Below are 16,997 nucleotides of genomic sequence, written 5' to 3' on the forward strand. Positions count from 1 at the left end.
AGTGAGCTGGGGAGGTGGGCATATCTTACCAGGGTACAAAGGAACCAGACAGTGATATTTGAGAACTGAAGGGAAATTTGTACACTTCTTTTTTTTTTTTTTTTTTTTTAAGTTTAAGAAGCTGGTGAAGAGGGGGCCAGAGAGATGGCTCAGTCGTTAAGAGCACCGACTGCTCTTCCAGAGGTCCTCCTGAGTTCAATTCCCAGCAACCATGTGGTGGCTCACAACCATCTGTAATGAGATTTGGTGCCCTCTTCTGGTGTGTCTGAAGACTGCTATGGTGTATGCACATTTAAAAAAAAATAAGTAAAGAGAGAGAGAGAGAGAGAGAGAGAGAGAGAGAGCGCAAGCTGGTGAAGAATGAGGTGACAGAAGATACCTTATCAGTGAACCTGGGGACAAGCATCAAGCCTGCAGGCCCTGGGTGGCGACAGCTCTCCATAGAGACTAACAGCAATTTGGGACAGGAAGTTCAGTTCAGTAATGTCTGCCCTGAGGGTTAACAGTCCACAGAGGTCCTTGTCTTTGGTATGAGAAACGTCAACGTCCCAGTGAAAGTTGAGTTTGAGGTGGTTTGTTTCAGGGTAGGAGGCGGAAGTAGCTGAGGGTTCGGTGGTCACCTGTGTCACCAGCGTTTTTACTTTTAATTAGAACTCGGGAAGATGACCACGCCTTCTTAGGAAACAAGGTACCCATTAAATAATGCCCAACGCTAGACATTCAGCGAAATGGATTCTTTTAATCACTGAAGACAGTACAAACTGATACAACTTATAAAAATTTAGAAATATGTTTCTAGGCCATGAAAATGTCTATATCCTTTGGCCCGATGAACCCATTCATGGAATTTTAAACAAAGAAGACCAAGAACAGTAAAGCTCAACCGACATAGGTATGTTGTAGTCATAGCGACAGATCGAAACCACCAGCTGTCCAGAGAAGTGGTCGGGTGAGTGCTCCTGCCACACATGTGGGCTCAAGGCAGTCAGCACTGGAGGGATGCCGGGCAGGGTACAGGGTGGGGGCGGAGCTTCACAGTGGTAAAACGAAGGCGGGCTCCTCGCATGTTGTCATGCTTCCACACACAGCTAGAAATACATGTTACAAGATGCATAGAGAAACAGATGCCCAAAACGTGGAGAACATGCAGGGTGAAGTTCTGATGCGTTTATCCTTCTAGGCACACTGTGTGGCGTAACTGCACCCCTCCAGGGGCTGGGTGCTGTCCTCACACTGTGGGGTGAGTGCACTGCCCCAGGGACTGGGTGCTCTGTTCGCACTGGTGTGAGTGCAGTGCTCCAGCGTTGGGTGCTCTGTGCTGAAGTCAAAGAAAGAGCAGTGGTATTTTTGCCCCCTCCCCTTTTCTACCCCCCCCCACATACTACATGTGCATCTTCAGAATTAAATATGTAGTGATAGAGTCCAATTCAAGACAGGAACACTGTCCAAAACCTCAAAGTAGGTGACTGAAATATTCCTAGTTATTTGTGTGTCTGCCGACACTGGAATACTTCCCCATCTGAAACCATATAGTGGTTGTGCCTAACATAAAGACATAGCTATTTAAAATAGTAGTTTTCTCTTCTACATCTTTTGGAAGGGCCTGAGGATGTGACTAATTAAATTTGTTGTCAGTGTTCTGCAGGTTTTTGGAACCGGACCCTTTAGTGTGCTCTAAGAGTTTAATGGCTTTGTCGGAGTTGTCAATGTTCCTCAGCAGAGTCTCCAATCGCCTCTTGATTTTCTTCTGATCCTCAAGAGCGCAACCGATGACTATCGATTGGAATTTCTGATCAACCGGCCCAGGCGGCACCTCAGATGAGCATGCACTGTAAAGTGACATTAAGTGGCTCTTGGCATTCCCCAGGTCGTCCAGGAACTTACTGACCACCTCATCGATAATCTTCGTGGCATGCTTTAAGGATTCCTCCTGCTGGGGGTTTCGGATCGTTTCCACTGAGACCTCCACAGTGAGGGTCCGGCCCATCAGACGGTTGGCAGTCAGGTTTAATTCCTCTCTTTCTCCTAAACGGGAAACATCAGTCAGTATGAGGCAGAAACCTCCCACCTCAGCACTGTGGGGGCCTGCACTTGTTTCGCTCTATTTGCTGAAAGCACGTCTGTGAATTTTTCTAAAGGCAGAAGCCAAAAGAACTACAGCACATCAGAACTGCGGAAGTGCTGGATTACAGAGCAGAGAATTCCTTCCCCGGAAGTCTTCACAGGAGGGGCCAGCTATCATCTTAAGTCTGTAAGTCCACACAAGGCAGAGGCATGGACGGCTGGACAGAGCCTGGTAACGTCAGAGTAAGCAGTTTAGCTACAAGGATGGCTTGGGCTCATGGGGGGGACGGACACTGGGGGCTTGACATTGCACACAGCTTGTGCATGTTAGATACACCACCCCCTGTCAGTCGAGAAGGAACAATGATAATAGAGGGCCAGTGGGCTCCCCAGCAAATCCTGGCCTTCTCCCCTGCAGACACACTCAAGCTGACCCTGGGTGTGACTAGAAGCTGTGGTGTCCATGAACTCTGGTAGTACTTCAATATTGACACAGAACCGTCAGCTACTCCTTTCTTTTCCCATTCCAGAACTCTAACTCATTGCTCTAGTCACCACGATGGTGACTAGACAGGTTAGGCTGGATCCACTGTGGATGGACGGCATTTGGGTTCTGGGAGTTCCGCTACAAATTCCCACAGCTCTCTAGCCCAGTCTCTGCTGCCATACTCCTCCAATGACTGTGACAGTGCATTTGCCTGCCGTGCCTCAGATCATCTCGCTCAGTCTCCTCTTTTACCTCCCCCCTCAGCGTTCACTGTACCTGCAGCCCAGGACCTTGTAAAAAGCCGTGTTCCCGAGGTGAGCTGCAGGGCCATACCTGTCCACCCTGCTGGAGCTCTTAGGCCTTCCCACCATCCCTGCCAGTGTGGGGAGCACACTGAAAACGGAGACCACCGACAGACCGTGGACCGACAGCTGAAGCTGCACTCCAGCCGCTGTCAATGCTGAACTGGGTGGGGTAGGCACAGCCGAGGTCAGGGAGGCTCTGACTCAACACCTCTCACAGACTCGCTAGGCTTAGAAGGCGCCCCTCTGGGAACGGCTCTCACCATCGCTGATCTGCCTCATGTCCTGGCTGTTCTGGATGCTGTGGATCATCTCCAAGAGGATTTCCTTTTCTTGTTCAACAGCAGTAGCTGCGTCTCTCAAGGCTTCGACCCTGTGTGAATTGGCAAAACCAAACAGTCGTTAAAGGGGCTGTGTCCAGGCTGGAGAGGTGGCTCAGTGGTTAAGTGCACTGACTGCTCTTCCAGAGGTCCTGAGTTCAATTCCAAGCAACCACATGGTGGCTCACAACCATCTGTAATGAGATCCAATGCCCTCTTCTGGTGTGTTTGAAGACAGTGACAGTGTACTCATATACATGAAACAAAATCTTAAAAAAAGGGGGGGGCGTGTCCTTCCTACGAGTTTTCCTCAGCGGCTGTCTAAATCAGCTCAGGTTTTTTTTTTTTTTTTTTTTTTTTTTTGGTTCTTTTTTTTCGGAGCTGGGGACCGAACCCAGGGCCTTGCGCTTCCTAGGTAAGCGCTCTACCACTGAGCTAAATCCCCAGCCCCCAGCTCAGGTTTAAAGGACAGTGAGAACACTTTTTTTTTAAAAAAATGTCTTACTTGACAGGTGAGATAACACTCGCCTTTAATTCTAGGAAGGTGGACCTCTGAGTTTGGGGCCACCTCAGTCTACAGAGAGAATTCCAGGAGCAGCCAGGGCTACAGAGAGAAACCTTGTCTCAGAAAGAAAAAAAAGTAAATGGCATTACTTTTTTTCTTCCCTGGGGGTTGTTTTGTCAAAGGCAGGCCTAGAACTTGCAGCAATCCTCCTGACTCAGTGGTTGGGCAGCAGGCACGAGCCATTTTCTCTGGCCTCTGTTTGCTCAGCTGTGCCCTGCTCAGGACAACGTTAAGAGTTCATGCTTATTTACGTGGATTTGTTCTCTCAAACCCTGTATTTGTACATTTGCAGTTTGAATTGGTATCCGCCTCTCTCCCTCTCCATCTCTCTCCAGCTTACTCTTCAGAACCACCTGTTCCTGGTCATCGGTGCCGCACTCCGTGTCATGCTTGTGTAGATTGTCTGATTCTCTTCACTCTGACCACTCAGAGATGCCCACTCACACTCACTTGACTGAATCGAGCTGGAGTCTGCATGCTCAAGACATTGACCCCTTACAGGTCAGACCCGATAATCTGTAATCATCTCTCCTGTGAGCTTTGTTCAGGATGGTCCTCACCAGAGATACTGCCTCCCGACCCCGAGATAAACTCATAACTCTGTGACCCAGGGTGGCCCTGTGCTCTGTGTCAGCCTCAAACCCCTGGGATGACCTGTATAAGTTAGCCTAACCAGTGAAGGGAGCCTCGATTTATTTAATTACAGATTTGCCGTTAATGTGCCTGAGTGCTTCAGCTGCATGCACGTAAGTGCATTGTATGTATGCCCGCAGAGGGCAGAAGAGGACTTCAAATCCCCTGGAACTGGGTTATGGATGGTTGTAATGGGTGCTAGGAACCAAGCAGAGCCCCTACAATAGCAGCCAGTGCTCTAACCACTGAGCATCTGTCGAGCCCCCTTGTTCTTGTTGTTGTTGTTGTTGTTGTTGTTGTTGTTACTATTATTACTTTGCAACAGGATTTCACAGCATAACACAGGCTGGCCTTGCTGTCTCCAATTCCTGCACAATAAGGAGAAGTTTCCGGTCTACTGTGGCTTTGCGTGTGGCTTGTGCTTTTGAAGGTTCAGTTGTTTTTCTTATATTCTGGTCACAATATTTTCCCACATTCTGTTTATGGCATTTCAGTCCACTGAAATAGACTCCAACAGTACACAGACCCTGTGCTACCTACACAGAGCGCGCCTTTTTAAACTGTCCCGTCTATACACTGACGACCGTCACCTCATACCTGCTTTATAGCACCGTGGGTTCTGTCCTCCCCCAAAATCTTCTGTGAATATAACATAGATATTTTTCCTCCATATAAACTATATAAGTTTGATTTCTTTTAAAAAAAATGGGGGGGATTTGACGTCCTTTTTGATAATGTAATTGAATTTACATCTCTCTTTACATTTCTCTTCAGTTTTATTTCTTCTTTATTAGATTCTAAATACTCTTCACAGAAGCTTTATGGATTTCTGAGAGCTCTAGAGACCTTGTGGGTATCAGTGTAGAAAATTTTAGTTACCTTCCTGGTCGACTATTACTGCTTGAGCCATGCTGTTTTTGTAGGCTCAGTTTCCAGCCAGCAGCACCGATGGCATTGAGTTCTAACAGTGACCTGTCATGCCTTTCATTTCTCCTTAGATCACGATCATAGATCTTACAAAAACCTTTGTGTCTTTTTAATACAATTGTCGTTTCTTTATAGCACTGACTGATGTCTTCTGGTTCTGTATGAGACAGTTGTCGCGGGGATGGGGTTTTTGCCTTTTCCCAAATTTAAAGGGAAATCCTCTTGAAGATTTTGGTGTAAAACCCTGATCATACCATAGAACAGTTCACACACACACACACACACACACACACACACACACACAGACACACACACACACACACACACACTTACTGCATGCACAGAACATACCCTGCCATTCAAAACTAGGGTGTTGGAATCATGAAAAGCAAAAGAGAAACATCTCACCTATTTAAGAGATTTCTATTTCCAGGTCACTTTTTTTACAGGTTATGGTGACCACGTTTCCAGCTTTTGTAGAGAAATAGTGACAGATGACCCCAGAGCATGAGGCCATGGGCAGGCACTAACCCAGGGAGGGAACTGGTCCACCAACCTTTTATTAGCACGTGTCAACTGCAGGACCTCCATTCTCATCCCCGTCACCCACCTGTCAACCCCCAAAATAGCAATGTGGCTAATAGTTGTGACACCTCGGCCTGTCTCTAGGGGCCAGAGAAAGCAGGAGAGAAAGCAAATCTGGTCACAATGTAAGGCGGGGCAAGAGCCCCCTGCAGCCCCTCTGGATTACAGTACTGTCCTCCGGCAGATACATGAGCCCAGTAGGTACGAAGGAGGCCCAGCTGGCACGAGCGAGCAATGTCTATAATTAGAAACTCTAATTATGACTCCCGCGTTCAGAGAAATGCTGCACAGATGCTCACAGGCCAGACTCCACTCTCACACTCATGAAATGGAAGATGGCTGCGGGACAAGGGCCGTTCTAAAAGGGGCTGGTTTACAGTAATGGGTTACGGCGGGGAGTCTGTGGACTTGACACAACAGACGAGAAAGGACTCATCCTTGGGGGGCGGGGGGGCACCTTTCCTCTGTGTATGAAAACGCTATTTTGGGCTAGGGATAGAGCGTTGTCATACAGAATGAGCTTCGGTTTGTAAAACCTTGGGTTTGAGCTCTAGCAGAGAGAAAGAGAGAGGTGGGGAGAGGGAGAGGGAGAAACGACAGGGGTGCAGGGTGAGGCTTTATACACAATACTAAGTTGTCATCTATACATTTTCCGCAGGCCTTTCGCTTGCTGTCCTTGCAGCATTCTTCCTTATACTTAGGACCTTTTAGAAGACCTCCCCCGGCCAGGAACTGTCACAGTTTCCCCCTTCCCTTCCTCTGAAGTCCGTCTTGGTCACTTTCTAGTCCAGACTCCTCTATACCACAGCTCATCACATCGGGCAGTTCCGGGGCTCAGACAGAGCAGGACCTGGAGGCAGGAGCAGATGCGGAGGCCACAGGGAATGCTGCTTCCTTGCTTGCTCCTCCATGGCTTGCTCAGTCTGCTGTCTTAGAGAACCCAGGACTCTCAGCTCCCGGATGGCACCACCCACAATGCACAGGTTTCTTACACACAAATCACTACATTAAAAGAAAAAAATAAGCCCTAAACCTGGGGACCACAACCCCTCTGGGCATCAAACAACCCTTTCACAGGGGTCCTCTAAGACCACTGGGGAACACAGATTTATCATAATTCATAACAGTAGCATACCTACAGGTCTATGGCTGGGGTGTGTGTGGGGGGGGGGTCACCACAGCATGAGGAACCGTAAGAAAGAGCTCCAGCATCAGGAAGGTCAAGAACAGCGGCTCTGAAGGCCTTCTCGCCGACACTTGATTTTAATAGAGGCATTTTCACAATGAGAGTCCCTTTTCCCACATGACTGACACTTGTGTCATTTCCTTTAAAACTTGCCAATACAACACTATTCTTTTGTTACACACACACACACACACACACACACACACACACACACCCTCTTCTTTTTTGACACAGGACCTCCAGTACCCCAGGCAGGCAGGGAACACACTGAACTTCTGCTCCGCTCACTTCTACCTCCTAAGTGATGTCATTACAAACATCTCCCATGCCCGGTTTATCAATCCTGGTGATGGAACCTAGGGCTTTGTGTGCACTAAGCCAGCATTCTTCACTGCTTGGCTTGTTTAAGATCCTTTGCGCTGTTCATCAGCTATCGCTGTACTCAAAATGTTGCCTACATAACTTTCCCATCAGTTCGTGACTAGTATCTGAACCTTAAACACCGCCTGCCTCCCCTCCTCTCGTTTCTCAAGTAGCTGGGATAGACGCAGTCTTAATAAACTCAGACGATGACTCTTCTCTTGTTGGCAAGGGGCAGTTCTGTGTGGCCTGGGATCCAGGGAGCAGCAACGTGTGTTACCTGTTCAAACTGGGAAAGAACACACCTTTAGGACGCAGCTGACTGGGTGGAGCTCCTAGAAAATTTCACAACACCCTAAGCAGGCATTGGCAGACGCACTGTAGTAAGAGCTCTCATAAGCATAAAACTGGAGCATCCTCACTGGTTCCCGGCCCGCGGGTGTCGCATGAGCCTGCTGTGGCACTGTAAGTACAAAACGTCAGGTACAGGCAGTCGTCCCTAAATGGCAGCTCACAAAGGAACAGCTGCTGACTTTGCGGAAATTTCCTCCCCCAAGACACCAATGATAAGATGATCTCGGCTGTGACCGAACAAAGGAAAGCAGGAGTGCAGTTTAACACGTGACTGACCGAACTGCCTGAGAAATTCAGCCTGAGTCAACCGATACGCATGATGTCAGCACGCGCTGGTCATTCTGTACTCACTGTCACCAACTCAGCCTCATTTGGCAATGACGAAATTGTATGCTTTCGTAAACAGGGAGGTGGCAAACACTCATCTCTGTGGATTGATGTGAAGGGAACCTTTTCTAAAACAGGTTCTTAAACTCAGAGCAGGCACCACGTGAGACCCTGGCACCCTGAGACCGTCAGGAACTGGTTTTCACAGTCCCCAGAATGCTGTATTTCATTCACCGTTACTGCGAACGAACCACTGACCAGCAAGGCACCTGGCCCCTCAGTTTCTTCCTCCTCTATCCCCAGACATGTGTCCCAGGCTGACCCAGAACTCACTACGTAGCCCAGGATGACCAAGTCCTCATGATTCTAGGATCTGGACTACAGGCGTGCACCACTATGCTGGTTTTCTGAAGCCAGAGATCAAACCTAGGGTTATGAACATGCTAGACAAACATCCTTCCCACCAAGTCCCATCACAGCCCATCGTTCTCACTGCTAAAAGATAATAACGCCCTCCTCCCTCGGGGGTTTTATAAGATTCAAATGACAGTGTGCACGAAAAGCGTTCCTTCTAAATTACAGACTGTTAACGACAAATTAAATATGGTGTCAACTTGCTTTGTGGGTCCTGGAACACTGGCACATGCTAACAGGAACCTTAAACAGTCAGAAACCAAAGCAGGGGGTGGCCCGTTTCCCTGGCCCCTGCTGGCTGAGTGAACTGGGAAGGAGCTGCTCACCACATGATCGGTTTTGGGAGATGTGTAAGCAGCCGATCTCCCAGTCCTACCAACCATTATACCTCCTTGGCCAATGTCCAAAGCCCAGCCCCTGACCCACAGCTCCTAGAAGCTACTCAATAACAGACATGCTCCAGGTCTTCAATGTTTACTGACTCAAACGCTAAATTGATTTTCTTCTCTTTTAGTAAAATCATATTCATTCATAGGTCAGACGGACAGTTTGAAAAGTGATATTCAAGACCAGGACACATGGTGTTGACCTGAGCAGCCGGTCTTCCCGTGTTCACATGTGAAGTGCTCTGCTCTGGACTGAAGCATGTTGTGTATATCTGAGCTTCAACTTCTCATCTGCGCAATACAGATAACGGTAACTCCCCCAGAGACACGAGGCCTAGCCTACAGACTGATGCTAACATGGATGATTTATAAACTAGGATAACCACTAAAGAGTAAGGCGTTCGGCCTCGACAAGCGCAGAATCCCCATAGAGCTGGTCATGTAAATCAGGAAAGGACGGGATTATCTTTTTAGAGAAAGCACTGCAGGAGAGGAGGCGTAGTAATAAAATATTGTTTTAATGTAAGATGGTGTCGTTAATATCATAAGCCATTAGAAACAAACGGCATCTGTTACCGATTTATAAAACATTTTAAAGCATTTCGGACACCCCCCGAGGTCAGTTCATCCTGCAGGACATAAAGCCTTTGATGTGGTTTCAGTCCACAGAACCAGTTCAACTGAATGGAAGATGCACACTGGCTACCAACCAATGACTTACACTACCCCATCCACTGCTTTTCCCACACATGGGCACTAAGAAAGTTGGAGGGACGTCACAGGAGCGTCATCTTTCTCTACCCATGTTTGAAAAGCCTAATTTTAAAGTGTCCTGCTCTGTGACACTGTCCAGGTGGCTTCTAAAAAGGGCCCCCAAACCTTAAAAGGCAGCATCATCCCTCCCCCCATTTCTTTCACCTTCTGACAAACTTACTTCTAAGTGCGCATCACATTTTTAAAGAGAAACAAGACTTACAGAAATCTGCGCTTACTGGTAAAGGCCTTGAACCACTAAACACACAGTAAGAAACCCCCTTCAGCGCAACTGTTAATAAGTAACATAATTTAATCTCCTATGGGCCGGGAATTGAGATTCCTTTGACGTAGTCAGACATTAGAATGTAACACTAAGCAACCCCCAGACTTTCAAGAGGCCCCCAGGAGGAGAGGAGGGACTCAGCACATGGCCGGCAGGGATTAACTCAAGTTTCTGAACAATGACTCAGCTTGAGGAAGAGTGACAACTTCCTGAACCCTTCAAGGAAAAAAAAAATCGGAGCAGTTGAGAATGTACTGTCAAAGTTCGGAGCCTACCTCACAGAGGGAAACACTCCTCTCTTTTCAGAGGGGCTTTAATGCTGACCCCCTCCCTTCTCAGCATAGGTCCCTTTGTCTCCCTCCGGTTTGGGGGACATAGGGTTCAGGCTTCTCTTGTGGTTGCTACTCCAGAGACTAAAAGTTTCTCACCTTCTGGTTCTTTTCTCCTAATAGTAAAAATAGCGAACACCTCAATTGTAACAAACACTGCTTGTATTTTTCTGTGCAAACATACTGTGTTTGGTGGATGCACGGAGAGAGATGAAGACGCACAAGACTCTTAAGATTTTGGCTCATATTTCTGCTTATGCAGAACCTGGAGAAAACTAGGGAACAACATGTGTCAGGGTGTCTCCATACGATTTTCATGGAACAGCGCCTGCACACAATCAAAACTTGCACAACTTTGGAGACCTTAACGTTCCCACCAGATACACCGGGGCTCATGTTGCTAAAGCCAAGTATTCACAGCATCTGCTAGTAGTATTCACGATTTAGAAATTTTACTACAAGGCCGTCCCCGTGATAGAATCTCAGGGAGAGTGTGACGCCTGCCTTTGGTGTTTTCAGACCTGCGACTGGCACTTCCCAAGTGTCAGCTGTGTCTTCTAAACGCACAACATACACGGACAGACTGCAGAGGGCACTGCACGTGGTTAAGAGAAGGAAGGATGGTATCCAACTTCGGTATCTCGCGCGGCCCCTTTTGAGTCTGATTCTCGCTGGTCCCCCGGAGGGGCAGTCCTGGGTTTTTTCTTTTTTAAAACTTACTCTTGTGTTACTATGAAGTGATCTGGGGCAAAGAAACTTATTACAGGGGAGGGGGGAAGGACCACACCAACCTGCTGCCTGCCCCCTGGAAGCGGGAAAGTTAAAGGCAGAGGGGGACCGCGCCGAAGGATCTGGAAGTTCTGCAAGCCGCACTGGCTCGCCGCGCTGCCGGCCGGGGGAGGGGAGCCCACCCGGAGCGCGCCCCCGCCCGCGCGCGCCCCCGCCGCCCTCACCTGAGCTCCAGCTGGTCCAGGCTCTCCAGCAGGCGGCTGGAGCGGTCGGCCATGGAGGACGAGCGGCAGAAGCGGCCCTCGTGGGCCTTGGCGCTGATCTTCGCCTGGGCCATGAGCTCCGGGGGTCCTCGGCGTCCGCGGGTAGCAGTGGCGCGGGCCGCACGTCGCCGTCACCGCAGGCGCCGCTGACGCGGACGGCACCGCCCCCACCTCCCAGGCTCCCCACCCCCGAGGCCGCGCGGCCAAACAAGGGCAGGCGCGGGCGCAGCCGCCCGCACGCCTGGGTGGGGGACCCTGCCCCGGGGCGCCGAGGGCCCACGCCGTTCCTCCCAGCACCCACGATTCACAGCAAGGACGTAGTGGGTGCTGCCCGTGACGTGGGGAGAGCCGGAGACAATTCAGGACGCCCTAAAGGGCAGTCTCTACTTGCCCGACCTGTCGGGTGACCAGGCGGGCTCCGGAGAGTCCAGGGAAAGCCTGGACCACAGGCTCCAAATAAGGAGAAGCCAAGTGCATCTGTGTTGTCTTGCCTTTCCAATGAAAGGATTATTACTTTCACACATAACTTGTTTAAATCCTCTGCGAATGATATTCGGTAGGCTCATGTGTCAGAAGCTGTAGAGGTCAGCAGGGCTGAAGTACAAAGCCGCGTCCACTTAAAGTCGTGTTTTGCTCTCTCAATGCACAGGATACAGAAATGCACAGGGAAACAAAGTTCATTTACTTCCTTCACTCAGAACTCAAAGCCATTAGATCACTGAACAGAGACAAGCCCCTTAAGTACGACTGGCTTCTAGTCCCACCCCTCCACCCCCCACCCCATCCTTATCCTGAACTCATCTTAATACTAATGAGCGGTGGATTATCTTGGCTTCATTAAACACGGTCATCTCACGACACGACCGAGAAATCTGAACATTTTGTGGACGTCTTGGAAGTCTGAGCTTGGGCAAGTCTCAGGTCTAATGCTCCGCTGGAGGCTGAGACAGAGTTGTGTGAATTAGGCCAGAGTGAATTCAAGGCTAGGCTGGGAAGCTTCAGCAAGCGCCTGTGTCAAAAGAAAAATAAAAGGGGCTGCAGACACAGCTCTGCGGTAGAGTGTCTGCCTCTGTGCTAGGTTGGCAACTAAGCCAGGCAGATGTGGTTGTTTGAATTCCCCCTCCCTGTACTCTCTGTCCTCATCACCAGGGAGGACTTAGGTGAGGCCTCGCTGGAGGAAGTGTATCCCTATGGGCAGGTTTGAAAAGATTCAAGCTATTCCTAGTGTCTCTCTGCCTCGACTTGGGTTTGAGATGTGAGTGCTCAGGGCATCTCTGTGGCCATTATAGACTCAGACCCTCTGTATCTAAGTTCAATTAAATGCTTTATTTTACAGGTTGCCTTGGTCATGATGTTTTATCACAGCAGGAGGAAAGTAACTAAAGTAACAAGCATCTTCAAATATGTTTGCTTTAATGTGTCACAAGTTGAGCATGCATCAGAGGCATTTCCACAAACTAAATTGCTATGGCTATGCTTTTGTCTGAAGACCTGTCTATCTCTGTCCCTTATATAAATTATCACCTTAAACTGGAATGGGTATGCTCCTTTATGAATATGTACGGGTTCCCTGAAGAAAAAAAAAAATCCCTCAGTGCTTCTGAGTTTGTGGAGAGCTTTGCTTTGGTAATGGCTCCCGAGCTCCTCCTCCCTGGTGCAGGTTGCAAATCTTTGTCTTTTACATCCCAGCTGTGCTTAGTTTGGCTTCACAATCCACAAGACAGGTACCCATTGCGTCATCACTTTTCAGGCACCTAGACTGGAATCACCCTGGACTCTTTCCCTCTTGTATCCTAGATACGATCCATGAATAAGTATCAGAATCGTCTTGACTCTCCAATCCCACTGGTCAGTCTTCACCTGGATAACTGCAGAGCCCCACCTACTCTCTCGGTATCTGTCTTGTCTCTCCCATGTATCCTCAATACAGTATTCAAACACAGTAGACTGTACCATAAATTCTCCACAAATCAGAGTAAACAAGGCAGCATCTCTCAAGGTCAGGGGCCACCTTGAATGCTTTACACATGGCTCCTTCCTTAACCTCCTTCCAATCTTTGCTTAAGCTCACTTACAGTGGAATTTTTCCTGGATGTTAAAAATGTCTTATGAGTTGAGCGCAGTGGTGCTGATCTGTGATCCCAGGAAGCTGGAGACTAACCTAGGCTGCACAGCAAGATGCTGCCCCAGATTTGATGCTCCCCAGAGCTGCAGGTAAGCTCAGTCCCAACCCTGTGTATTACCCTTCTTCAGCCAGTACTCAATCCCTAGCAGATACTGTTCTGCTTACCCACTACTCATTATCTTTATAGCCTACTCTCTACGTCTGAGAAGTAGAGGGACAGGAGCGCTTACCAGCCCTGTCACATCTCAGCTACTTCGAGCAGTTGCCGTCGTGTGATAGATTCACAACAACTTGTGAAAAAATGAATTAATGATGGAATGAAAAAACCTGTCAATAATATATACTTGTGGTAATAATCTACAACTTTGCTATTAATGACTCCTGTCTAAATTACAAAGCAGTTTCGTTTTAAATCACTTAGAAATGCAGTGAAATACCCCTTTCTTGTCAAACCATGATGTGCAGCTGTTGTCTATTACAGACCAAGATGCTGTGCATGCTTTGTGAACTGCTAGGAGTCCCTGACCTCAGGCATGCTGCAAGTGCACGCTGTGCACAGGCTGAGCCACATACCTACCACAGAAGCTCCCTAAGGGACTATTGGTATACACCATGCCTGGGTGAGTTGCAAGTCTTTCAGGGTTGCCCTCCTTGCTATTAGCAAGCTCCTGCAAATGTGTTTAAGGTCTGAGTAGCACCTTTTTATGACCTTACTTGACCCCTTAATATATGAAATGTCAAAGCAGCTTGGGATGCACAGTGACACCACCTTAAAAACAAAAACGGGGTGCTGGAGAGATGGCTCAGTGGTTAAGAGCACTGACTGCTCTTCCAGAGGTCCTGAGTTCAATTCCCAGCAACCACATGGTGGCTCACAACCATCTGTAATGGGATCTGATACCCTCTTCTGGGGTATCTGAAGACAGCAACAGTGTACTCATATAAATAAAAGCAGAAGAAAAATAAAGCATAGTCTGGTTGATTTTGCAATATGAACAACGAACTCTAAAATTATATTAAAAAAAATCTACGTAGGGGACAAAGGAGTGCCCCCACCTCTGCCACGATTGCAGGGCCCTGTCGGGGCCTCGGTTGCCGAGGGACTTTGAATATGTGGGAATCACCCTCAGAGAAAAGCTTGGAGGAAGGACTGCCCTTTTGGCTTTGTGACTGTCCCAACAAAGCACCCTGATGGCATGATGAACCCAATGAACAGGAGTGCACCATCCCTGGAAAGAAGAGGACTCCTTGGGAAGGCGGTTTGAGCTTGTTCAAACTATGGAAGCTTTTCAAAGATGAAACTTTTCAAAGATGACTATCCGTCCTCACCACCCGAATGTAAATGCGAGCCACCACTGTTTCACCTGAACGTGTGTCCTTCCTTCTGGCACAGTGTGCCTCCATCCTGAGAAGAACAGGCCTGGAGGCCAGCTATCATGATCAAACAGATCTTATTAGGAATACAAGACCTTCTAAATGAACCAAGCATTCAAGACCCAGCTCAAGCCTATACAATATACTGCCAAAACAGTGAGGTAGGAGAAAAGGGTTCGAGCACAAGCGAAGACGTTTGCTCCCTCAAAAGCAGCGGCCCCGGGCTCCATGACAAGGAAAGGATTGGCTTGGCAAGAACTAGTTTACAACCTTTTGCAGATCTAAGTCGCTCAGTACAGTTACTAGTCGCCTGGGAGGGTTGAGCAGGTGCCAGTTTTCACTTCCGTCACCAGCATATTCAGTCTCTCGTACTTTTGATTATTGAGTAAAACGTGTTTAATATTGATGTCGGTATTTCAACTGCTATAAAATGATAAACGTGTACTTGGTAAGCCCCTAGAAGCTAGTTTCTTCAAGTTGCGCTCTGCCTCTGGCCTCCAGCTGCCTCTACGACAGAACCACACTGTCCCTCCTTCCCTACCCTTGTCCTTCTCAGAAACCTGGGCTGTTGCTTATGAGCCTCAGATCCAAAGTTGGCCAGCGTCTCCACTCTGCTCTTCCTCTGTGTTGCTGTTGAGTAAATGAACTGTTTACTCATCAAAGAAAAACCAGAGCTACTCAGAAAGTAGGAGAATAAGCTGATGGCAGAGGACATCTCTCTAGTTCCTCCAGGAGAGCCCGAGGAAGAAACATGAAAAGACGGGAAATTTGATTTCATACTAAAGTATCTAAGGGACAAAATTCAAGCCACGCCTTTCCGTCCAACCGGAAAGGAAAGCTTCCTATTTAGAAGTTTGTTGCATGGTCTTTCTGAGGCAGTTTCACCACAGGGTGGTCCTCCTGCCCAGACTGTGCTGGAATCATAGGCATGCCCGGCTAGAGAAATGTATTTGATATCGACAAATTATGTCTCAAAAATTTTATATGACATTTCTGCCCAAATGGCATGAAACCTACACGTCAAGGTAATATGAGATGGTTCTTCCACTGACGTAAGGTTTTTACTCTCAATGAAGCCTCAACCCTTAAGAACTAAATATGCCATCCTAGATGAGACTCAATGAAGAACTAGACAGTCCACACGAAGCGGAACTTTTAAGGAGTTGAGAATTATTCCTGCGTAGACTAGACTTTAACATTATTTCTTTGAAAGTATATTTATGAAAAAAATCAGAAAACAATAAAAAAGGTTTGCATGAATATAAAAATAACTTAAAATAAGTTTAATTTTATGTATATACTTTGATATATCCAAATCATACAAAAGTCTGAAAGGGATAGAAAAGGTTTCATTTCAGTTGCTTTAAAGATGTTTTTATTGTAGCAATGAGTGGCTCTCACCAGAGTGAGCATACAGCTGCATGACAGCACACAGAACCTTGCTGACTTGAATCTGTTCTGTTATCAGTTTCCATACTGTCTTCTAAAACCATATGCAGTGCTCTCCAAGGTACATTATACATCCAGGTCACACAACACACAATGTCTGGAAAACTGAGTTATGGCACCTTTTATTTATATTCATTTTCATTCCTAAAAAAATAAAACAGAGCCATTTGTAAAGCACAGGAAAAGTTGCAACGCTAAGGAAAGGCAGAAGTTTACACAGACCTTCCTTCTAGAAAATGACTGTGACCTAAACACATGGATTCCAAGCCGGCTGGAGGAGCGTGACCCACCGTCAGAACACACTTCATGTCTCCACTGTGTGCACTCTGCCCTTCCATTTCTTACAACAGCACAAATACAAAGCAAATACGAGATTCTGAACATAGAAAAGAATAAAACACGCTTTGATACATTTATCCTAGTAGATTTCTGGTCTCTTTTAGAAAACAAAGTCAAGAATTCATTTTCCTGAGTCTCTTCAAGGCCACTTGATGTTGTGTGGTAATATCTTTAATTACATTTCCTCAAGACTTCTTCTAATAGCTTCTTCTAATTCCACATCTGCATTTAAGAAAAAAAAAAACAAAAAACAAAAAAAAAAAAAACAAGACTTTAAAACAGGGCAGACAGCAGACATCTAATCATGTGCTGAGTTTTGTTAACACATTTCTTTCCAAGTAGCAAACTTACAATGGCATAGAGTCCCAAATAAAGTCTCAGTGTTGTGAAATAGCACTTACACGTTACTTCACCACTGATCAATACCTTTATTTTCTAAC

At 47.3% G+C, this 16,997-nt stretch overlaps 2 protein-coding genes and 1 pseudogene across 6 annotated transcripts in view; 1 reads left to right on the forward strand and 2 right to left on the reverse strand.

The window, feature by feature from the left end:
• Positions 1–719: 719 nt before the first annotated feature.
• On the reverse strand, positions 720–11,364 carry Bag2 (BAG cochaperone 2). Its single transcript, NM_001128195.1, has 3 exons — positions 11,232–11,364; positions 3,117–3,226; positions 720–2,025 (listed from the first exon to the last, which is right to left on the reverse strand). The coding sequence occupies exons 1-3, from the start codon at positions 11,342–11,344 to the stop codon at positions 1,616–1,618; spliced, it is 633 nt and encodes a 210-aa protein (NP_001121667.1). The 5' UTR covers positions 11,345–11,364; the 3' UTR covers positions 720–1,615.
• A 1,712-nt stretch (positions 11,365–13,076) lies between these two features.
• Ube2i-ps5 (ubiquitin-conjugating enzyme E2I, pseudogene 5) lies at positions 13,077–15,054 on the forward strand (annotated as a pseudogene).
• Positions 15,055–16,121: 1,067 nt separating this feature from the next.
• Zfp451 (zinc finger protein 451) overlaps positions 16,122–16,997 on the reverse strand; it is a 64,709-nt gene continuing 63,833 nt past the window's right edge. For 4 of the 5 annotated variants that reach the window (XM_063267130.1, XM_063267131.1, XM_039083551.2 and 1 more), the window contains one exon: positions 16,122–16,779. In XM_063267130.1, coding sequence (XP_063123200.1) covers positions 16,733–16,779 — 47 coding nt within the window. In that variant the 3' untranslated portion in view covers positions 16,122–16,732. The remainder of the gene's footprint in view (positions 16,780–16,997) is intronic. The other variant, NM_001033705.2, reaches the window with a different exon arrangement.

Source organism: Rattus norvegicus, chromosome 9, assembly GCF_036323735.1.
Source record: "Rattus norvegicus strain BN/NHsdMcwi chromosome 9, GRCr8, whole genome shotgun sequence".
Taxonomy (NCBI): domain Eukaryota; kingdom Metazoa; phylum Chordata; class Mammalia; order Rodentia; family Muridae; genus Rattus; species Rattus norvegicus.

What these genes read in the sequence shown, in the direction of transcription:
- Bag2 (NM_001128195.1), bottom strand. Translation starts at nt 11,344, where the DNA reads ATGGCCCAGGCGAAGATCAGCGCCAAGGCCCACGAGGGCCGCTTCTGC. An exon ending in CTGGACCAGCTGGAGCTCAG is followed by an intron (nt 3,227 to 11,231) that starts GTGAGGGCGGCG and finishes CAATTCACACAG; the next exon opens with GGTCGAAGCCTTGAGAGACG. An exon ending in CATGAGGCAGATCAGCGATG is followed by an intron (nt 2,026 to 3,116) that starts GTGAGAGCCGTT and finishes TTTCCCGTTTAG; the next exon opens with GAGAAAGAGAGGAATTAAAC.